This window comes from Lepus europaeus, chromosome 18 (assembly GCF_033115175.1).
Source record: "Lepus europaeus isolate LE1 chromosome 18, mLepTim1.pri, whole genome shotgun sequence".
Classification (NCBI taxonomy): Eukaryota; Metazoa; Chordata; class Mammalia; order Lagomorpha; family Leporidae; genus Lepus; species Lepus europaeus.
This window is the reverse complement of record NC_084844.1, coordinates 48223930-48246234: the sequence shown is the minus strand read 5'-3', so window position 1 is coordinate 48246234 and position 22305 is coordinate 48223930. Positions and strand designations below refer to the sequence as shown.

The 22305-nt window shown below is 42.5% G+C and overlaps 1 protein-coding gene across 1 annotated transcript; it reads right to left on the bottom strand.

Annotated features, from left to right (window-relative positions):
- Positions 1–1422: 1422 nt before the first annotated feature.
- On the bottom strand, positions 1423–17372 carry ASPA (aspartoacylase). The gene is made up of 6 exons (XM_062174990.1): positions 16998–17372; positions 13362–13557; positions 11552–11645; positions 5616–5723; positions 5048–5157; positions 1423–1922 (listed from the first exon to the last, which is right to left on the bottom strand). Exons 1-6 carry the CDS (start codon positions 17231–17233, stop codon positions 1725–1727), a joined length of 942 nt encoding a protein of 313 aa, XP_062030974.1. The 5' UTR covers positions 17234–17372; the 3' UTR covers positions 1423–1724.
- Between the last annotated feature and the right edge of the window lie 4933 nt (positions 17373–22305).

Below are 22305 nucleotides of genomic sequence, written 5' to 3'. Positions count from 1 at the left end.
CAGCTGTTATGTATGTCCAAAATGGGGCCTGCTCTATCAGCTTGTTACAGAATGCCTTCATTAAGTGATCGGAGAGAGAGAAACGTGTCCATCCCACTAGTTTGGCTGGTACATTTTCCCCCACAGGGCTCTAAGCCTGGCTCCCTCTAGGCTCTTTCTGCCGCTTTTTCGCCAGTGGCTTGAGCTGCTGCAGTGTGGTCTCACCTCTTTCCAGTGCTGGTGCGTAGGCTCTCAGCTGTTGGAATCTCGAACTGCGGGCACCCACGCCCTCCACGTAGGTCCACCATGTCCCTCTAATTTCAGTAGTTTCCTCTGCTGTTTTTCCCCTCTTTCCTGAAACTACACTATCTCCACTTTTATTAAACTATCTTCTGAGCTGGAGCAGTAAGCTCCCACCCTACTCTACCATCTTGGAACTCCCCCCTGGGTTCCCTGCTCTGCTTCCAATCCAGCTCTCGGCTATGGCCTGGGAAAGCAGCAGAAGACGGCCTACGTCCTTTGGCCCCTGCGCCCACATGGGAAACCCAGAAGCAGCTCCTGGCTTCTGGCTTTGGATCGACCCAGCTCTGGCTGTTGTGGCCTTTTGGGGAGTGAACTAGTGGATGGAAGACCTCTCTTTCTGTCTATAACTCTGCCTCTCAAATAAATAAATAAATTTTGAAAAAATGCAGTCTGCACCATTAATTTCTGGTAGCTTAAAAAAAACTTTTACTTATTTATTTGAGAGATAGAGTTATAGATACAGCGAGGGAGAGACAGAGAGGTCTTCCATTTGCTGGTTTACTTCCCATATGGCCGTAACGGCCAAAGCTGGGCCAATTCAAAGCCAGGAGCCAGTTTCTTCCAGGTCTTCTACATGGGTGCAGGGGCCTATGCACTTGGGCCATCTTTTGCTGCTTTCCCAGGCCATAGCAGAGAGCTGGATTGGAAGAGGAGCAGCTAGGACCTGAACCATTGCCCATATGGGATGTCAGTGCTGCAGGAAGAGGCTTAGCCCACATATGCCACAATGCTGATCCCTCTGGTAGCTTTTATATATTGGTTGATAACATGCAATACTTAAACATTATTTATTTATTTATTTGAAAAGCAGAGTTACTGAGAAAGGCGGGGGGGGGGGGGGGAGGAATCTTACATCTGCTGGTTCATTCTCCAAATGGCCATGACTGGGCCAGACAAAAGCCAGGAGTCTGGAACTCCAACTGGATGTCCTGTGTGGGTAGCAGGGACTCAAGAACTTGGGCCATCTTCTGATGCTTTCCCAGTCACATTAGCAGGGAGCTGGATCGTAAGTAGAGCTCCTGTGGGATGCTGAGGTTGCAGGCAGTGGCTTAACCCACTGCACCAAAACGCCAACCCCAACATGCAACATTTAATTCTATGTTCAAATGAATAACTTTTTGTATGTAGTATCTAGATCAATTTTACATTTTGAAGTTATAAACTATTTATTAAGAATGTCAAATTATCCAAGTATAAGGTATAAAAAGTGATACAGAAATAGGAAAAGCATTTCTTTGAGTAAGCTACCTACATAAAATACAATACCTTTAAAAGATATTCCTTAATGCATCCTTCCACTTGAGAATTTTGCTGGATGCCTACTATGCCAGGCGCCAGGCAAGGAGCTATGATGAAGCTGAGTAAGGCACAATCCTGCTCTCTTCTTTCAAACTAGTAGATGTTTTGAAGATAGAGCTTAATAAGCAAGTTACAAGGGCTGTCTAGCGTGAAGAGGAGCGAATGCTCTTTGCATTCAGCGTTAGTGTGGTCGTCTTGGCGAAGGCTTCCTTCTTTTCATAATAGGCAGCCTCATTTACAAACACTGGGTACACCGTACAGTCTCCGCCCAGTGGAATAAGCCTTCCATCAAGAGTCAAAAACACCGGGTCCCCAGGGTGCAGTGGTTTCCAATCTTGATCCTCTCAGGAAACAATGAAAATAAATAAGTTACATTGCTTTCTCCCACTTTAAAATGTTGTCTTAGACTTTAGACAAGCTGGAAATTATAGCCTTTCATTATTTTAAAACAAATGCCTGAGAGAGGCGCTGAGAGGCAGGTGAGTGAACTGGCGAAACTGTAATTGTATAAGGAATGTGGACAGTGGTTTTAGGTTTTCCTCTTAGTTGTTATGACCCAAACATGGAAAGTTTGCTTCCATACTAGGCTTAACTTCAGTGTTGCCAAAGAGCTTCCCTACATTAAAAGGCCACAGGAAATGTGTTTGCCTAACTGCACCCTCTACTTCTTGCCAGCTTGAGTTAAATTTTGTTCCACCAAATTTGGGAAATATCCATTTGGAGCCTTGCAGGTGCAAGACATTCTACTGCTGGGGTTACAGAGATGAGTCACATTGTGCCTGCCTACAGGAGATTCTGTTCTGAGGGGCTGTGAAAGGACAAGGGGGACAAGCCCAAGATAAGATGGCTGTATTCCAGATGTGCCCCCTCGTCATGCTAATGACTGCAGGGCCCCATACTGGCGGTTTGGGTCGCTAAGACTTCAAACATCAATGCTGTTACATCATAGCAACCCTAGGGCAGTTCTTCCTCAACTCCAATGTGCTGGGAAGTCACCCAGGAGACTGCTAAAATATAGATTCTGATTCTGTGGGTAGAGGGTAGGCCCGAGACTGTGGGTGCCAGCGTTTCCCAGCAGTCTCAGGAAGGCCCGGGGTTTTCATTCCTACTGCAGCTCTCCTAAATCTGAACCCTCAGGGGCATGGTGATGTTCTCAGTCTTGGCTATACATTATGTCCACCTGCAATGTTAATATACCTGCGTCCAGGGGCCAGTCCTATGAGCCTATCTTTTAACACAATTATTAAAAATTTAATAAAGATTTTAAATTTAAAATCTATGGTAAAATTTATTCCTTGTTTGTTGATAGCTCTATGAGTTTTGACATATGCATATCATAGACATATAATCTATAACTATACCATCAAGATGTAGAATTCTGCCCCTACCTCCTCAAATCCCTCATGCCACCATTTAGAGTTCTCTGGTGTTTGCTTTCATATTTTTAAGGCCACAGGCGATTTCACAGGATGGCCTGGGTGGGGACGACAGCTCTGGACCAGTGCTTTTCAGGCAGAAGTGGCCTAGACCACTGTAGGAACTTCTTCAGGGGCACATGGCAAACTCAATCAGTTCCGTATCTCCACCTTGATGGATTACATCAGAATCTCCGGGAAGGTTAACGAAGCACCTCAGCTGATTCTCGTGTGGCCTGAGTTTGAGAGGCCCACATTAGGGGTTTGTGACAGGTTCTGGGTATTTGCAAGGTGGGAAGGGGGGAATCCTCCAGGTAATGCCAATTAGCATTCCTGATTAAGGACCGTGACTCTTGTACGGTTCCAATTTGTCTCTGGCACCAGGGCCTGTGGTGCTCTCGGCTCACTCCCACTCTGTGAACACTGGTCTTCTTGCTGTCACTCACATACCCCATGTGCATTCTACCCTCAGGGACTTTGCACTTATCCTCCGCCTGGCTGGCTTCTCACCTACCAGGTCCCAGCTTCAGGCCATGACTGAGAGACGGCTATTTCTGAACACTGCTCTCACTGGATCCCTCTGTCATTCTCTGCTGCACTATTATGTCTGTTTCTTTCACTGCACTTACTACCGTTGGAAACGATCTGGTTGGTGCATTATTTACTTATTCATGGCCTGTTCTAATCGCTTAGGAAGGACGCTCCGTGAAGGACCTCACCTATCTTGAATCTCAGGGCCCATCAGAAATAGTCACTGAAGTAAGCACCCCTTTAAGCCCGCCTACAGAACACTGAGCCATCCTTCTTGTCTATCAAATCAAACTGCCTGTCACCCCGTGACCACTTTCACTGATCTCACTTCTCAGCTTCCTTGGGGTTATTCTTACATTCCTCCCGGACACACCTGAGGCACACAAAACTCAAAAAATCCGAAGTGTTTTAGCCTGTAGGGACACCCTCACCTTGGCCTGGGTTCCTTGCACTTGATATTTGTGTCACTTCCAGTGCTTTCTTCCTTTTTCTCTCCCAGTGTTTTTATCTTTCTTTTAAAACATGGCCCTAAGGCTCCTTCTTCAGGTTTCCACCTGGCTCCCATTCAGCCTCAAAGCAGGATTTGCTCCAGCAGGCTGTGCGGGTCATGTTGGATAACTCTATTAGGCTGTGAGTCTGGATGACTCTTAGAGTCCTTACATAGGGATCTGAACTGGGTCAGTGGTTTTCCACCCTGATTACCCAAGTCAGTGAGATCAGATGATCCCCGAGTAAAGTCCTGGTACTGTGATTTTTAATGAAGCTCTCTGGGCAGTAGTCAGGACGAGAGCCTCAGACGAGGGAACCCACCAGGTCTCTATCACACAACAGGCCTTGGAGTGTGTAGGGTCTTTGCAATGGGGAGTGGAGATGCATATTTGAGAATCTTTGCTCCTCCCTTTGCCTTCCCCAACTTAAACCTCCTATATCATTCCATCTTCATGATGCAGTGATTGATCAAACCAGGCAAGGAGGAGGGACAAGGAGAGGGGGAGGGGAGTCAAGGGATGGTGGCTGAGAGCATTCCAGAGAAGGGTCCTGATCGCTCTGCTCTCACTCACTTGGTGGTGGTCACAGGGAGGCAACTGCAAAGAACACTTGTGCTGGGTCTCTCATGGACAGCTATGTGGCCGGAGCCGGGGGGAGGAGTGAACTTCTGAGCCTTCCTGCCCATTGCCCTTGGGAAGGAAGTTTGCTGTCTCTGGCAAGGCCTCATCTACCTGCTCCTCTCTCATCTCATTGTCCGTCACAGCACCTGGTCATCTCTAGACCATCATGCAGACTTTACTGTATCTCGACTCTAAATTCCACGGAGACAGAGGCCATGCTCGCTGATGTGGCCCCCGAGCCAGCACAGGTGTACTCAGTAAGCACTCATTGAGAGAGGGTCTGAGCATCTTCCCCACCTGACAGAGCTTTGGAGAACATCCAGTGAGCTACTATAGGTAGAGTGCTCTCTGCAACCACTCAAAGGTAGAGCACTGTTCAGTTCAATGTTTTAAAGAAACAGCAAATGTTACCTGTAGGTTAGGATGGATGACAGCAGCAATTTCTCCACTTTTATTCCTGGGATAATCAACTTTCTCCATGATCTTGTAGACTTCAATAGCACAAGGAGGAAATTCTTTTCCTATGGCAAAACCAGTATGGATAAATCGCAACTAAAGGGCCTCTCCTGAAAGGGAAAGTTACTAGGAAAATAAGGATTTGATATGGGGGCTTCTTTGTGATCATTTTCTTGATTCTGTCAATTACGGTCACTGAGGAGTAGCTGAAGTGAGAAAATAATTTTAATAAGAAACTAAGATTATAAACCTGGCAAATGAATCCAGGTTCTAATTGGTATTTCAACATTTAGTGGCTAAGTTTCATATCTATATATTTCTATATATGAAGGAGTCTTCAAAGAGTTCAGGGAAAATGTGTATTATGAAAAAATTATGCAATATTTTCAAATGCATAACTTCAAATTTTTTATACCATGACAAAATTTACCTTTTAAATTCATTTCCATGAACTTTTTGTAGCATGAACATACACAAAGACACACAAACACACACACGGAAACAACTCTCACCCACCACTTACCTTTATTGAAATGATGTACAAAATCAAGAGCATGTTTAATAATTTTTCTCATTTGATCCAAAATATCAGCTCTCAGAACTCCTTGAGGCTGAGGGCCAACTTCTATTCCTAGTTACATAAGGGAAGAGAGCCACATTTACATAAGTATTAGAACATATTGTAGAATTGGGCATTTAGTATAGCAAGATCTAGAATCTTACATTAGAAATTATTAAAAAGGGAGATTATATATATTTGAGACTTAATGTTGGGCAAAATTAACAGAACTGTTACATGTTCAAGGGATATGTGTATAATGAATAAAGACTTGGAAAGACTATGGGGGGAGAAATTGAAGAGTTATGTTAGAGTAGTAAGATCTTGTTTTTTTTTTCTTTAACTTTCCTTTGACATTTAAAAATGATGGTATATTAAAAGAATTAGACAAATCCATGGTGACAAAATATTGGGTGGCCACTGACAGAAATGTTGTCATAGATTTAACATTTAGCTTTGATAGGAAGAAGGACACCTACTAGTCATAGAAAACTAAGCTGGATGAACCATGGAATTAAGTCTATGTGACAAGCTATGTGATCCTAGAAAAATATTTTTGCCTTAATGTAACAATTCAATGTTAAAATGGTTTTAATTTTCTATAGAAAAAAAAAATTCTAATCCCCATAAGACTATGCTTGTATTGTCAAGTCCACCCTCTGTGCCTGCCAAGCATCAACCCTTACACCTACAAAATACTCTCCCTTCAAACTGTTCATACAGTCCCCGTCCTCCTGTTCAAGCCTCCTGCAAAACTGTCCCTCCAATAATCGTTCACTTATCAGACCACTGACAATATGTAATATCATCCATCCTTGTTCTCTTCCATCCAGTTTTTCTTTTACACTCATCCTATCTTCACCAATGTCTGTTACTTCACAAATACTTACCTTATTTTCTCTCATTTTTAAATTCATTGTGCTTAGCCTGCTTGTGTATACATATGCACATATTTTAAGTATATGGTGTTATAAATTTGGCCAAGTCAAGCTATCTGTGCACAAATAATTCATACAAATGGGTGAAAACATGCACTCATAGATATGTCTGCATGAGTGCTTTGGAAGACACTGTTGTTTGTCTACCCCAAATCCATTCCACCTTCCTCCCTTCCAAGAGAATCCTGATTTTGGTTGAGTATCTAATCCTCAAGGATGGTGAGCTTTTCTCCAGCTCAAAGGTAATGCTGAGTAGTTTAAGTCAATCACAATAATTCCATGGCCCTAGTGCCTGATATAAGAATGCATGTGTGGCCCAGTACTGACTGGGGTGCCGTAACAGAAGGTTGGCAGGGGAATTCCTGAGAATTGCCTTTCTTTCACTAGATATTGTTGTGTTGCCATGGTGGACATTTTGTGGCCATAGGGAAAGCTTAAGACTTGCTAAAGATGGTAGCCCAGAAAGCAAAAACGAAGCTGGCCACTTAGATATTGTTGAACTGTTTTATAAAATATATATTTATCTTATTGTTTAAGCCATTTTGAGTTACTTGGAGCCAAAAAGATTCTGTGTGTTCTTGTCTGGGGGAGACGAAAGGTGTGGTTCAGACAGTCCTACATGGATGGGGAGGACTATAGACTGGTACAAGTGGATGCTTGACCCAGAAAGGCCAATTAGTGAAGTTTTTCTATTCTGATTATGAGTGTAGGATACAGGTATGGTAGCCTATTTTGAAAATGAAATATTAACTTTAATAAAATATCTGAAATCAGAGAAGAATATTTATATATTTATTGGACAGGTAGGCCAGGCACAGTCAGAACTGGAACTGATTATAGTCATAAAAATAATACCGGGGGTGTGTCTTTCACTTAATAGTTAAGACGCTAGTTAAGACATTCATGTCCCACATCAGCATGCCTGAGTTTTTTTTTTTTTTTTTAAAGATTTTATTTAGTTATTTGACAGGTAGAATTACAGACAGTGAGAGAGAGAGAAAGGTCTTCCTTCTGTTGGCTCATTCTCCAAATGGCCACAACAGCCGAATCCGAACCCAGGAGCCACGTGCCTCTTCCCAGTCTCCCATGTGGGTGCAGGGGCCCAAGCACTTGGGCCATCTTCCACTGTTTTTCCAGGCCATAGCAGAGCTGGATCAGAAGAGGAGCAAATTGGACTAGATCCAGTGCCCATATGGGATGCCAGCGCCCAGGCGGAAGACTGACCTAGTGCGCCCTGGCACCGGCCTGCATACCTGAGCTTTACAAACTGCCTCTGGCTCCTCACTCCAGCTTCCTGCTGGTGCAGACCAGGGAAACAGTAACAGCTCAAGGCGCTGGGTCTCTGTTATCCATGGAGACAGACAGGGATCAAGCGCCTGGCTCCTGGTTTCCATCCTGGCCCAGGCCTGGTCATAGAGGTATTTGGAGAGTAAATCACTGGATGGGCGTGTCCTCGCCTCCCTGTACTTCTCTGTCCCTCTTCTTTCTGCTTCTCAACTAACTAAATAAAAAATGAGAAAGCAACCTTTTTTTTTTTTTTTTTTTTGTATCTCAAATGAGATTGTGGTCAATATGGGGAAGTGAAGATTGTGGTCATTCTCTGTGTGTGTGTGGGGGGGGTATATGGAAAAGATTTTAAGTTCAACTGTAGCAAACTGCTTCTTCCAGCTGACTTGGCAATAGAATGCTAAAGGGGGTCTTTGCAGACAGCTACTAGAAGTTACATTTGTAAGGGGCAATAGTCTTAGGGTATTATAGAATGTGGACTCGGAAACGGTCTCTGATCCTAAGTGTGGTTTTGCTTTCCAGGAGTGGATGATACAAAAATATTCCAAATAAAAGAGCAAAGTTGTCAGAACATACAGCATTTCTAACGATTTACAACCCCGATTAGAGCTTCCTTGCACTGAAATGTTTTGGAGACTTGGCTCTGTTTGCAAGGCCACACACATGAGCAGATGTTTGTTCTGGCTAAGAGCAGCACTGCTCATAAATACCACAGATCAAGCTTGACCTCTCCAGGTCTGGAAGTCTTACCCTTTTATTTGGTGCCACAAACAGGATCTCTCTCCCTTATTGTTAAGTTTTTGACTTGTTTTGATTTGTTTGATTTGAATATATAGCTCATTCTGATGGTGCCCTTAATTCTGCAATAAAAATATCAACACTTGTCTCTGCAGGTTAATTTTTTTAAAAAAGATTTATTTATTTGGAAGGCAGAGGTACAGGGGAGAGAGAGAGAGAGAGAGAGAGAGAGAGAGAGAGAGAGAGAGAGAGATATTGAGAGAGATCGAGATCTTCCATCTGCTAGTTCACTCTCTAAATGACTGCAAAGGCTGGGGCTGGGCCAGGCTGAAGCCAGGAGCCTGGAGCTTCCTCCAGGCCTCCCATGTGGGTGCAGGGCCCAAGAACTTGGGCCACCGTCCACTGCTTTCCTGGGTGTATTAGTAGTGAGATGCTGGGTCTCTAACTGGCTCTGATATGGGATGCTGGCACTGCAGGCAGCAGCTTAACCCGCTATGCCAGCCCCAACCAGTTAACTTTTGATTTTAGTCTGCTTATACGCACATTTAAAACATTTGAGATTTTAAAAAAGTATTTTAAGTTATAATAACAATTTTAATGTAGTCTGATGATAATGAATTATGTGAATGGACTGCTCAGAAAAGAGAACAGAAAATAGATAAAAGTAAATGTCTGTGAGTGTACAAGGGTGTGGGTCTACATGTTGGAAGGGGAAGATCAGTTAACAGCCTGACTAGGAAAACGTGAATGGGTAACAGACAGGAAGCATGTGCTAAGAGGGAGGCTGGGAGATGATTTTCCATGGGCTTTTTGCATTTCTTGTTGTCGTGTGGGCCAGACACTGACTACCTTGGTTCCAAACTCTCTTTTCCAGGACTTAGGGCATTTGTACAGGGAACAGCCTTGGAAGATGGGGATGGTGCTTTCTGCAGATCACAGGGTAGGTATATTACTGCCTACTGTAAAGAGAACTCTAATCTCGGGGCTGGCGCTGTGTGTAAAGCCGCCACCTCCGGTGCTGGCATCCCATATGGGCGCCGGTTCGAGTCTTGGCTGTTCCACTTGCTATCCAGCTCTCTGCTATCTCCTGGGAAAGCAGTAGAACATTGCCCAAGTCCTTGGCTCCTGCACCTGTGTGGGAGACCTGGAAGAAGCTCCAGGCTCCTGGCTTTGGATCAGTGCAGCTCTGGCTGTTGTGGCCATCTGGGGAGTGAACCAGCAGATGGAAGACCTCTCTCTCTCTCTACCTTTCTGTAACTCTGCCTTTCAAAAAAAAAAAAAAAAAAAAAAGAATTCCAGTCTCCTCAGCGCAGTGTCTCTCTCTCTCCTGGAAGGCAACCCCTGGTGTGTGTGTCATGTGGCCCTTTTCATATCATGGGGACTGGGGCTTGGAGGATGGGCTGCCCCTCTGCTATTACTGTTGTTAATAATCGAGTCTTTGTCTCTGTCCTAGGAGTCTTGTGTCTTCTCCCAGCATCCACCAAACAGTGGCAGGCTAACTTGTCAGCCTGCAAGTAGGACAAAAAGTCAGATCTTTTCCAGTTCTTGAGAAACAGAAGGCCAGAAAACACCCTGGTGGAGGTCACTGGGACCTTGGTACTTGGAGAAACAGAGACCCACTGCTTTCCTGATCCAATCAAACCTGACCACTCTGCATAATCTCATGAATGTATGTATTAGCATAGTCAGAAGGCTAATACTTTGTATTCAGCCATTGTTACAGCAACTATGTGGAATGGATATATTTGTATGGATTGCTACAGGAACTGTGGAATAGATATATCTGTATGGATCTGTGTGGGATATGTGTAATTAAAATGGCAATTGCGAATCATTTTTAAGTTTGAATTGTGTACTTACTGGTAATTTCAGGTAATATCTGTTAAAAATTTGTTGTGAAACTGCTGCAAGGTGTAGAGACCAGAGAATGTGAAATAAATGGGGAGCCCAGCATTACAGGGATGATATAATTGGTTGGGTTCTGGGCCTTGCACATAATACTGCTTTTTCTTCATAGTGTTGTCTGGGAACCACGGCTGTTCCACTGACTGTTTGCTACTAGTCCCAGGCAAGATAAGAACAGAAATTAAAGTATTTAGAAACTTTTATAGCGATATGATATTGCTACAACATCCAAGTATGGGATCATCTTTTTAATAACTCATTTTTTGTACTTTATAAAAATATTGCTCTGGAGCAGATTGTGAATAAACAATGATCTTTCATCACAGTTAATTTTGGAGGACTGGCCTAGGATACTGTTAGCTGAATACTGTTAGCTCCCAACTCTTCCAACACACACACACACACACACACACAAACACACAATCTTTGGCTTGGTTACTTCCTCTTGTTCCTTAGATCTCAGCATGGATTCCAACCACTTTATCTGGGCTTTCTATGACCTCAAGATGGACTTCTGGGCTGTTAGAATCCTCTGTATAACTGCTGCTACTGTGGTATGGATTACTCTGTGGTCTTTACTTGCTTATTTGTCTGTCTTTGCATCATATACTAAGCTCTTTGAGGTCAGACTGTGTGCCTTGTTCATTGTTATATCTCCAGCACCTAGCACCTAGTGTGGGTTGTTCATAGGCACACACAATATCTGTTGAGTGTACCATTTTTTGGAGTGGGATCAGAGAAGGTTCCCTAGGAGGGGGCATTTGGACTGAGTCTTAGAATTCTGCCAGACTAACTTGAAAGGCCAAGTGTTATAGCAAAGGAAATGATACGAATGAAACCAGAAAGCTGCTCAGTGGAATTGGGCATATCTGGCATAGTTAGTTAGAGCCTGGTTGGTGTTAACTGGCTTGTTACTTGACAATTAGAAGCCACAACGATATAAAAAGTAGCTATACATGTTCTTTCAAAAGTGATTTTCTCAGAGTGTCAGACAGGACATATCTTACTATGACACTGGGAAGTGTGACTTACCCACAGGATACTTGGCTATGGAACGAGTGGTTGCGTATTTGAGAGAAGGATGCTCAATAAGATAAACGTAGCAGGGTAAGGGAGCCAAAGAAGTCTGGAAAGAATTTAAAACACCTTTCTTAGTACGTCAAGACTCTGTCTTTTGTTCTCTTTGCTGTTACAGAGTCGCTAATGGTCTTAGTATGTTTTACTTCATCAGCTAAGGTTCATGAGATAGCTTTATGAAACACACTGGAAAAAAAAAACCCAATCTTGTTATAACTTTGAAAACATACAATTGAATTATATAGTTTTTTTGGGGGGGAGGGTGGAGGGTAGGAAATGTATATTAAACAATTCTCTGGAACTATGACCAAAGAATGTGAAATATATTTTCCTTCTAAACGGATTTGGTTATTTTGGTTTTCATCTCTGCATACACTTGTTATTTACTATTGGTCTCTTGAAAAATTACGTGTCTACCCCTGGGACTCAGGTCTCTACAGAGGTTGAGTGACTGCCTCTCCTCTTGCTTATCTTAATGAGAGTACAAGTTCTGCTTCCATGTCTGCCAGCTGAAGCACTAAGTTCTCTCTTCAGAATAGACCTGCGTTACGACCTGCCACCAGAGCCACTAGCAACTTACTGTCAAATACTCCAGAGAAACCATAATAGTAGTTAACCTCTTCTATAGGGTAGGTATTCAGCTAAATACCTTAAATATTCTATCTCATTTAAGGCTTTTGGCAGCCATATGGTGTTGCTATCACGCCAACTTTAAAAATGAGGAAAAGGGTCGGTGCTGTGGCACAGCAGGTTAAAGCCCTGGCCTGCAGCGCCAGCATCCCATATGGGCACTGGTTCAAGTCCTGGCTGCTCCACTCCTGATCCAGCTGCCAGCTAATGTGCCTGGGAAAGCAGCAGAGGATGGCCCAAATCCTTGGGACCCTGCACCCACGTGGGAGATTTGGAGGAAGCTCCTGGCTCCGGGCTTTGGATTGGCCCAGCTCCAGCTGTTGTGGCCATTTGGGGAGTGAACCAGCAGATAAAAGATCTCTCTGTCTCTGCCTCATGTAACCCTGTCTTTCAAATAAATAAGATAAATCTTAAAAAAAAAGATTGTTAAAAAATGAGGAAAAGTAAGGTTTTGAGAGTTGAATATATTGTCCAAAGTTCATGAATGAGAAAACCAGGATTTGAAGCCAGGTTCTCCTGGTTATATGGGTCAAACTCTTCCCACTAAATCATACTAGCTCTCAGGAAGGAAAGATGTCTATTACACAGAGATATAATCTATATAACATTATTTGTGTTTTTGCCTGGCTGTCATTTCCTCGTAACTCTTCTCTAGCTGTAGGTATTGAATTGCTGAGTTTTTCAGCTTGTGGCTTTATGAAATACTTACTGAATGATCAGATGTATGTGAGAGTATCTGACTCAAATTGGGACAACTGAAATGAGGAGACAATCCTTTATTTTGTCATTGCACTTTAGTAAAAATTAAACGACTATTTCTTGAACTTCCTCAACTCCTGTCATTGAGATACTTCAACTATACCATTCAATTTTTTTGATTTGAATTTTATTCAGTTTTGTGTGTCTGGATGAAATGTGTCATTTCATAGACACAAGAATTTACAAGTATCTTATTATTGTATATATTTATCTGCCTATCACCACTGCCTGCCCCAACGCCTAAGCCTGGCTGTGAAATAGATCCCATTTCTCTCAGACCTTTCCTCCTGACCCTTCTCTGCTTGTTTTACTTTTAGAATTGACTTAAAAGTACAGGTCCTGTGCTAACTTAGAAATTAATAACATTTACACTTACCTTAATATAATGAAACATTTGTATTAAAAAGTCATTCCTGGAATCTTCAAGAATCAAGGTGCACCCCATGTTAGAAGTAGTATTGTGAAGGTCAAAAATGATGTCATAGGAGTCCTCACTGTCTTTTGGGCCAAACAGACGATTTATTTCTTGAGCCCTTCTCACTTCATATGGCAAATCTTCTGACACCTCTTTGCTGTTATTAGCAGAAAGAAAAAGATTAATAATACCTGCAGGTAAGATCACATAAATACACAGTAAGAACACAGTTTACAAAGAACCAATGGCTAAACCTTTGATTAAAAAATAAATTGGGACAGAAGTGGAAAGTTAATCTGAAACCTTTATCAATGAAAGATTACATTTTTCCCTCTATTTGATTTCATATAACTAGTGCTGCATTGGCAAGCTTGCTAGATAATAGTTCATTTATGTGGCTGGTGGCAGATAGGACATTTTACACAGAATTTACCATCTGACTTCAACCCTGAATAAAAATGACCCATGAATCCAAAAGGCAGCTTCCTGGTAATTGTGCAGCACTGCACTATTTATCATGGGACTAGACCATTCATTGCATTTCTTTTTCCCCATTCCAGTTAATTCTAGCACACAAAAACAGTCCAATACAGGTGCTCACATAATCTAATTAGGTATTCCTAACTGAGGTCCAGGAATCACTCCTGGTCCAGGAACAATGTGTACAGACAAGAGTCTGTAAGCCCTCCCCAAGTAGAAAAGTTTGCAAATACGTGCATATATGTATTTTTCTGGGAGAAGGGTTTGAAGTTTTTATGGCATTCTCAAATGGGTCTTTATCCTCGCTACTGAAATGGTTAGCATACATTTTTTTCTTGTTGTGATAACAGTTTTAATTTAATCCACTTAACCGCATCTTCTTGTAATTCTACCTTTTTCTATTTTTTGGCTATTTTCTTTAGTGTTTTCAAGCGGCCCATAGTTCACACTGGGTAATTCCTGCTGGAATGCATTATCAGCCGCAGTGAAGACACAGCTTGGGATTCTCACATCCCACACTGAAGTATCTGAGTTCAAATCCTGGCTCTACTTCCCAATATAGCTTCCTGCAAATGTGTACTTAAGTACACTGGTCCCTGCAACTCACATGGGAGACCCGGCTGGAGTTTTTGCATCCTGGCTTTGGCCTGGCTCAGCTTTAGCTGTTATAGATACTCAGGGAGTGAACCACCAGATGGAAGATCTCTCTCCATCTCTTTCACTCAAATAAATGAAAAAAAAAATGCATGGGGACAAAAGCTGCATGCTGAGCATAGTGCAGTAGCAAGACAGAAAGAGCTGATGGCACGGATGGCATCCTGAAGCCACTGCACCAGCCCTGGACTCCCCACCTTTAGACTTACTACTTGTGAACAGGAAACCCTTATTTGGTTAAGTCACTCTGATCAGGTTTCTATTATATGCAATCAAACAAATTTCCCTATGGGTATATATGCATTTTAAAAGTCAACGTGGGAAATAATCCTATGAGGTTGCCCCCAACCTATTTGCTTCGGTATCACTCTACGCTGTTTGACTCAATGACATCACCACCATTGAAAGATAATGGATGCTCTAAGTTCTCCAGCCTCGAGGCCAGGTGCCTTTGGAAGAATCCCAAGGGAATCCAGGGGCAAGACCTCTAGTGACCCACTAAATGTGGAGGGAAAAGAACTGGGAAGGTTGCAGATGACTTTCACAGGGGACTTGTGTAATGGTGTCAGCACAGAGAGGAGGAAGACAGGAAAGGGGATAAATCTGGGAGAGGGAGGATAGAAGGAGTTAAGTAGTTTATCTAGCTTCTACGTTTTCATGACCACCCCAAGACAGAATTGTCTGTAGATTCAGAATTTTTAAGAATAAGAACCAGAAAGTGGGGCCAGGACTGTGGCGTAACTAGTTAAGCTTCTGCCTGCAGTGCTGGCAACCCATATGGGCACTGGTTTGAGTCCCTGCTGCTCCATTTCCAATCCAGCTCTCTGCCTGGGAAAGCAGTGGAAGATGACTCAAGTGCTTGGGCCCCTGGATGAAGCTCCTAGCTGCAGATCAGCTCAGCTTTGGCCGTTGTGGCCATTTGGGGAGTGAACCAGCAGATGGAAGACCTCTCTCTCTGTCTCTATCTCTGCCTCTCTGTAACTCTGCCTTTCAAATAAATAAATAAATAAATATTTAAAAAAACCAGATGAAGCTCCTGGCTGCGGATCAGCTCAGCTTTGGCCGTTGTGGCCATTTGGGGAGTGAACCAGCAGATGGAAGACCTCTCTCTCTGTCTCTATCTCTGCCTCTCTGTAACTCTGCCTTTCAAATAAATAAATAAATAAATATTTAAAAAAACCAGAAAGCAAACTGAATTTAGAAGACTGCTCTCACTAAAGTGCATACTATTGGGTGGTCACAATAGGAAAACCCATCCCAGTCCATTCTAGAGCTATTTGGGAAGTTAATATGTTGACTGAAAGAGTTATTCTTCAACAAATTCTTACTTGCAATATAAGTTAGTTAACTAGTTTTAGGTTAATGGATAAATGTCATCATGTCAGCATCACCTCAATCATGAAGAAAAAGCATTTCTGAAGCTAAAATTTATGTGAGCCAATATATGATTTGATACACAAAATATCACTACCATGTTCTGAACAATATCTGTTCCATGAAGTGAGGCAGAGCTGTAGTAAAAGTAGTATGAATCTTTTAATCTGTGGTGAGACTGAGTCTATGGAATTCTCCAACTCAGATGACCATAAAATAAGTACATAAAGCAGTGTAGTAAGTTGTTCTTGAGCATTTCTTACATTTTAGCTAATAGTCTACCAACTCTAGAAACAGTTTTGTTCTTAGCTTTGTACTCTAACAGTACCTGGAAGTGTCCATGTTTAATTATATTTTTGGGAAAAAGAAAAAAAGAAGTAGTAAAGGGCAAATTTTTAGAGGCACACACAGTGGCAGCTATTATGACATAAACAAAAGTAAAAGTAATTAGTAAGGGCCCTCCTAGAGTATTACAATTTTGTGCACTGTATGCAATCTATTACAAACCAGTTGTGATTTAAATGCAGAAAATTCTGGTGAAGTGTCTTTGCCTCTGTCCCCACCTATGGCAATCTGCCACTGAAGGTAAGATACTTCTCAGATCACAGAGTAATCTGAAGTTTTCTGGCAATAACTATTTATTCACTCTTTGATTGATTGCAACATCTAGAACTTTATGCACTACTATAAACACAGTTGCATGAAAACACAGTAGTGAGTCTAGAAAGCTAACACATTTGTGCACAAGTACAGTGGTAAAACACTAATTTAAAGTCAAGAATTATTAAATCTCTTCTTTGAAGATATGATCTAAAAATAACAACTTTTCTTAATGCTTGCTTCAGTCTGTAAAAAATACATTCAAAAACACAAATCAGTTGAGAACAGGCTGAGCAGTAAATGCCCAATTTGGTTACTATGCCATTTGCGATGCAGTGTGATCAGAAGTAAAAGTGATCTAGTTCATTGTAGCCGCTATACGTACAAACACAAACATCTATGCATATACATACAGGTGTTCTTTCTCCTGTAACTACCACTTTTTACACATATATGTGCATGCATATAGAATACAAAGCATACTCTTACCTAAGATTTTCAAGGTCAAAAATTCGGTTCAGGTCACAGTCAATGTATCGGGTACACTTCTCCACTGCTCTTGGGTTGGTGATAAATGGCCGAACCTCCAGTCCTGTTCTTTGGATCTCAGCGCCATTCTGCAGCCAGTGCTTCACTAGAAACACTCCTGTCAGCTCATTCCCGTGAGTTCCTCCAAAGATAGCAATCTTTTTTATAGGTGCTTCAGCAACGTGACAAGAACTCATTTTACCAAGTAGTTTGATTTGATTGCTGCAATTCAGAAGAGAGAGGATCAAAGGAAACTCAGTTTCTTAAGAAAAGTTTAGCCATGTAAATTTAAATGTGACTCTAACTAAAGTGCAAAGTACAGAGTTCCCGTGAGTGAGTAAGTTTTAACTTGCCGTCACATGTTTGGAGCCCTGTTTATTATATGGGCACTCCCCTCTTTAGCCCTGCCCTTTACCATATTAGGGTTAAAATATGCAAAGATCAACTAGAGATACCGCTGTTTACTTTAACTTCTAACTCCCTCAGATGGTCAGAAGCTCTAAGTACAATAACAAATTGGCATCTCATACCAATACAAAAATTCTATTTTCCCTTCAGCTAGAATGCCAACCAGTGGGGGCTTTCATGATTATTTGGAATAATAAAAATACTTTACACATTTCTAATCCCTCAAAATATAAAAAGTAACCCATGCAATATTTATGTTTCCACAGCATTTAAAAGCATTTCTTCTCTGCAGTGAGTTCAGGCACTTTTCATGATCAGAGGGCATTTGAACCTCACATGTATAAACAGCCAAAGGCAGATCTTCAGACACCTCTTGAACCAGCAGAGACAGAAAGAACCAAATCAGTGAGCACTGGGGCTTAAAATGTTACTTGGAAACATCTTTTAATTTCTTTCTCAATAAGGTTGTTTTTTTTTGTTTTTTGTTTTTGGTAATTCTGTGTCAACTTCGTTAGGAATATTCCTCATTTTCTGCCTAAATACCAAAGGAAAAGAAACTGTTAGTAATTTCCAGCTCTTTGTAAGGCCTGAAAATGTCTTGGGACATATATATATACACACACTAATCACATCACATGAGTTCATAGAGACATGGAAGCAGGGACACTCCACTGGTAGGTCTCAGTCAAAAAGGGGGTCTCATTAGACAACTACTCAGAATATTAAGATGGAGAAATGACTGAACCAAATCTGATTTGATTTCATGCTCCATCACCCAGAAAGTCAAATATGTTCCAGTACTAGAAATACTAAGCACTGAATACTGTCAGACGATCTGATAGGGGTACACAAGAGTAATTCTTTACACTGTAGAGTAGATTAATTTACAGTGTTCTCCGATTATACATTAGCTCAGTCTATTCATACATCAAAGATGGGATGGTATTGACATCTTCATTGAAGGCAAGAGAGGCAAAATAACCCAATTTAATTTCCACAGTTACCCAGGAGAAAACTAGGCCTAGGACCCATGTTTCTCATTCTAAGCCCAGTGTTTTCCATAAGACAATAGGGTGCCTCTCTGTTATTTTTGGTCTTCTCTACAGTGCTAAGTTTGCTCTTTCAGAATTCACATAACAGCCATTGTTATGTGTGCAAAACAAAGAAGCACTCAAACAAACACAGCATGGACATGTAAAATATGAATGCTTCCTAATACTTAATAATCTAGGTTCTTGCTTTAAGAGATTAGAATGCAGAGATAGAGAAAGCAAAATAACAACATCCAAATTTACACATTAAAATTACTGTTCTAATCCAAGCCAAAGCCCTGGTAGCCTTTGATTTTTTTTTTTTTTCCCATATCAATTTTCACGAAACACTTCAGACAGTGTAGAGATGAGGAAAACACACCTAAAAGTAAACAGACAGTTGTATCAGTTAGTTATTTTGGTTTCCAGAGCGGGAATGGTGAATTATTAGCCCTCAACTCTGCCTTCTTTCTTTTGTGCTGTTTGTAGTTTGCTCTGTCCTTTGCCCCAGTCTCTCTGGAAATGCTGCTTCAGTCATTTGCTTGGAGCTGGCACAGATGACTTGCACTTTGAGGCCTGTTTTGTGGAATTTTAACAGATCAACACTCTGAAGCATATTTTACATTCACAAATAAAGTTTCCCTGACTTGCCAAAAATGATTACAGTAATTCTTTCCTATACTTACCTTGTTTATTGTGTAAAGAGTTTGGCTTCTGTGAAGAGCTTTATCAGAAAAAAGGAGAGCATTTCCTTAGAACTGGAGCAACAGAGGCTTTTCATACTCTTATACCAAGTTAACTTCCGAAAGATTTTTAACTCCCTGTTTCCCAAAGTACACTTCATTCTTGGGCCCTGTAAAACTCACACATTTTAAAATTAGTCTCGTTCTTTGCTGAGAGTTCAGAGAGCTGATGGTATAAAAGTGAAACCCAGTCTAGTCGTCACTATCTCCTTCTTAAATTGAATGCTTACTGTTTTGAAGTACTTAAAAGTGGGTGTAATAGCTTCTGGCACTGCAAACGTTTTGTGGGGATGGAGGTGCCTGATTTATTAACAAAATAATGTAGTTTAAAACAAAAAGGGGACTTTTTTATTTTTTTACTTCATAGTCTGTCTATTAGATCAGTGGCATAAATTTTAGAGGAGATAAATTTAAGGTGGGGTTGTTCCCTAAACAGGAGAGCTGGGGATAGAGAAGATCTTCTCTCCAATACTACACATCAGGTGTCTCATACACAACGCTGTTGTCCAGGACCCAGGTCATCAAACTACTCCACTACTTGCACTTCCTTCTTCCCTGTAACCCTATTGATGTTGCTTAGCCCCGAACAACCTTCTAAGTGGAAATTAACGATAATCAGAACAAGATAAAGACAGACAGCGGTTTCTAAATTACTAGCAGATTCTGTTTTGCTTATGGCTGTATGCCTTACGGATGCAGCATAAAATCCTTATTGTTTGAAGTCTTCTTTCCACGTTAAAAGATGATCCTATTCCTTCAAAGCTTATCCTTATTATTCTATTCAAATCTTCTATTATCCGATCTTAATCCAACTCCACTCTTATTTGATCTACTTGTCAAAGAAATTACCAGTGTGTGATTCTCTCATAATCTTAGATTGTCGCTATTTTCACTTCCATCTCTGGGGCTGTTCCATCTCTTCTGTTCTCCTATCCATTTTCAAATATTCAGAAGATATGGTAACAATAAATTGGGGTCCTTGAACTCGGACTAAAGTAGAATTACTGTATGTGGTCTATAATAAGTACCCAATAAATGGCAGCTGCAGTAACTAAATAACATTTATTGAGCACTTACTGTGTGCCAGGGCTGTTCGCCATCCACTATTTTTTAGGGCAATTGAGGGAAATATTGTTATTGCTATTTTACTGAGGAAGGGGACGTAGGTCTGGAGGGCATTAGAAATTTGCCCAAGGTCATATGGCTAGGACTCCACAGTCGTCCCAGGCAGGAAGGCTGGCGCGCAAAGCTGGGGTCCTCCCACCACTCTGCTGCCTGTGGGGAACGTCTCCCCAGCTCCTCCGCTCCCTTTCCTGCCTGACCTCTGCTCCACTCGTCCGTCATCCAAGCCCACGCCTCGGCTCTCTCCGCTGCCTCCCGAAGACTCCAACTCCCCTGATCACCTAACTCAGAAAGCGAGCCTGACGCAGCAAGGCACCTATGCCTCGCTTTTGAGGCTTGCGGCCTTCCAGTCATCCGCTTCCTGGCACATTTCAGGTTGTCACCAGCATCTTACAAACTGATGTGCGGAACCTAAGAAACGCCCGTGGAGTTCGGGGAAGGGAGAGCCACCATTTTCTGATCACGCTGGGGCAGAAACAGGCTGGGCGAGAGCTGGTGATCAAGGCAGGCTTTTTCCTGTCCTGGGCAAAATTTTCAAGCTGCCCCGGAGCGGCAAACCTCACAGTGTGAGAACACAAAGGCAGGCACATTAATGTTACGGCGACTTCTGCAAAGGCCTTCCTAACAGGTAGCAGAAACGACGACGCCACGCCACGATACCCACAAGCCACCGCGCCAAGGCAGGGGCCTCTGCGCCTGCGCGGTCGGTGGCCTGCTGGCCTCTGCGCCTGCGCAAGCTCGGGGTGCGCCTGCGCACATCCATACTTCCCGCGCTTTTTCTGAGGCGCGAAGGTTGGCGGTCTGGGCTGTTTCGACGACCGTTGAGCGAGGCGTGGCAGCTTGACGGTTAAAGTTGTACGTTGTGTGGGTAGAAGAGCAGAGGCGGGAAAGACTGTGTGTTGACCCTAGAAACCAAACCGCCCCCAGTTCCTGGGTGGTCAGGAGAGGTTAGAAGAGAACATAAATCCTGTCAGGAGCTTCTCCCTCCCTCCCCACTCCCTGAGGGGCTGAAACGGCCGGGCCGCGGGGGCGCGGTGGGGCTGGGTTTGCGAATTGAACGTTCGGGGCATAAGCGCCGTTCTGGGCCACTCGGAAGCGGGAGTAGAGGCAACTCCGTGCCCTCCGTCTGGGCATGGGGAGGATTTCCTTTTAAGATTTTTAATTTTTTTCGCTTACTCTGAGACGTGAGAGCCCTCGTAGGTGTAGGATGGGCGTTGCCCCATTTTTTTCTGTGTTAAGGGAAAGTGGCGACCTCTGGTTCGGCTGGGAATCAGCTGTGTCCAGCTCCAAGCCCAGGATGTGGAAGCAAAGCAGCATCAGTCCTCGACCTCGTGTTTCCCACGTGTGATGTTTCCAAACAGTATTTGGAAATCAGTACTCACCTCCTTCGGATTTGTGTTATTACTTGGTTGTGTTCATGTTTGGTCCTCTCACCGGCTGGTGAATTTGGAGCAGAGATTATTTCATTGAGCTGTGTAATTTGCCTTTCAAGGAAAGGATTGAAATATATAAGGAAGCTAAGCATGTTAAAAAAAAAAAACAAACCAGAAATTCTGTTGTAAAAGGAAAAAAAAAAAAAAAAACTTGTCTCATTTGTTGGAGTTGTAGAGTGGAAAGTTGGCATTCTAATTATTTTGGACATGAAGCGAGGACTTCATCTTTGTGTTATATAACCCAGAAGTCGCCGACTAATTAGTGGCCAAAGCAGATGATATGCTCACTGTTTAAAGTGGGACTCATCTTTCTCTCTGTCTCTCTCTCTCACTGTCTATAACTCTGCCTGTCAAAAACAAACAAACAACAAAAAAAAAAAAAGTGGGATGCAGAGGGTGATTTCTCACGGCTGATTCAGCCGTGAGTGTTTTCTCCCTCCCCTTGTAAGCACACATCTGGCAGTGCTGTAGTCCATTTCACGCTTCAAAAGATCTGGCTGAGAATTCTCATTATGGATCCCGGATCCCTGAT

What these genes read in the sequence shown, in the direction of transcription:
- ASPA (XM_062174990.1), bottom strand. Translation starts at nt 17,233, where the DNA reads ATGAGTTCTTGTCACGTTGCTGAAGCACCTATAAAAAAGATTGCTATC. An exon ending in AAATGTTTCATTATATTAAG is followed by an intron (nt 11,646 to 13,361) that starts GTAAGTGTAAAT and finishes AATTCTTTCCAG; the next exon opens with ACTTCTTTGGCTCCCTTACC. An exon ending in TGTACATCATTTCAATAAAG is followed by an intron (nt 5,158 to 5,615) that starts GTAAGTGGTGGG and finishes GTTTTGCCATAG; the next exon opens with GAAAAGAATTTCCTCCTTGT.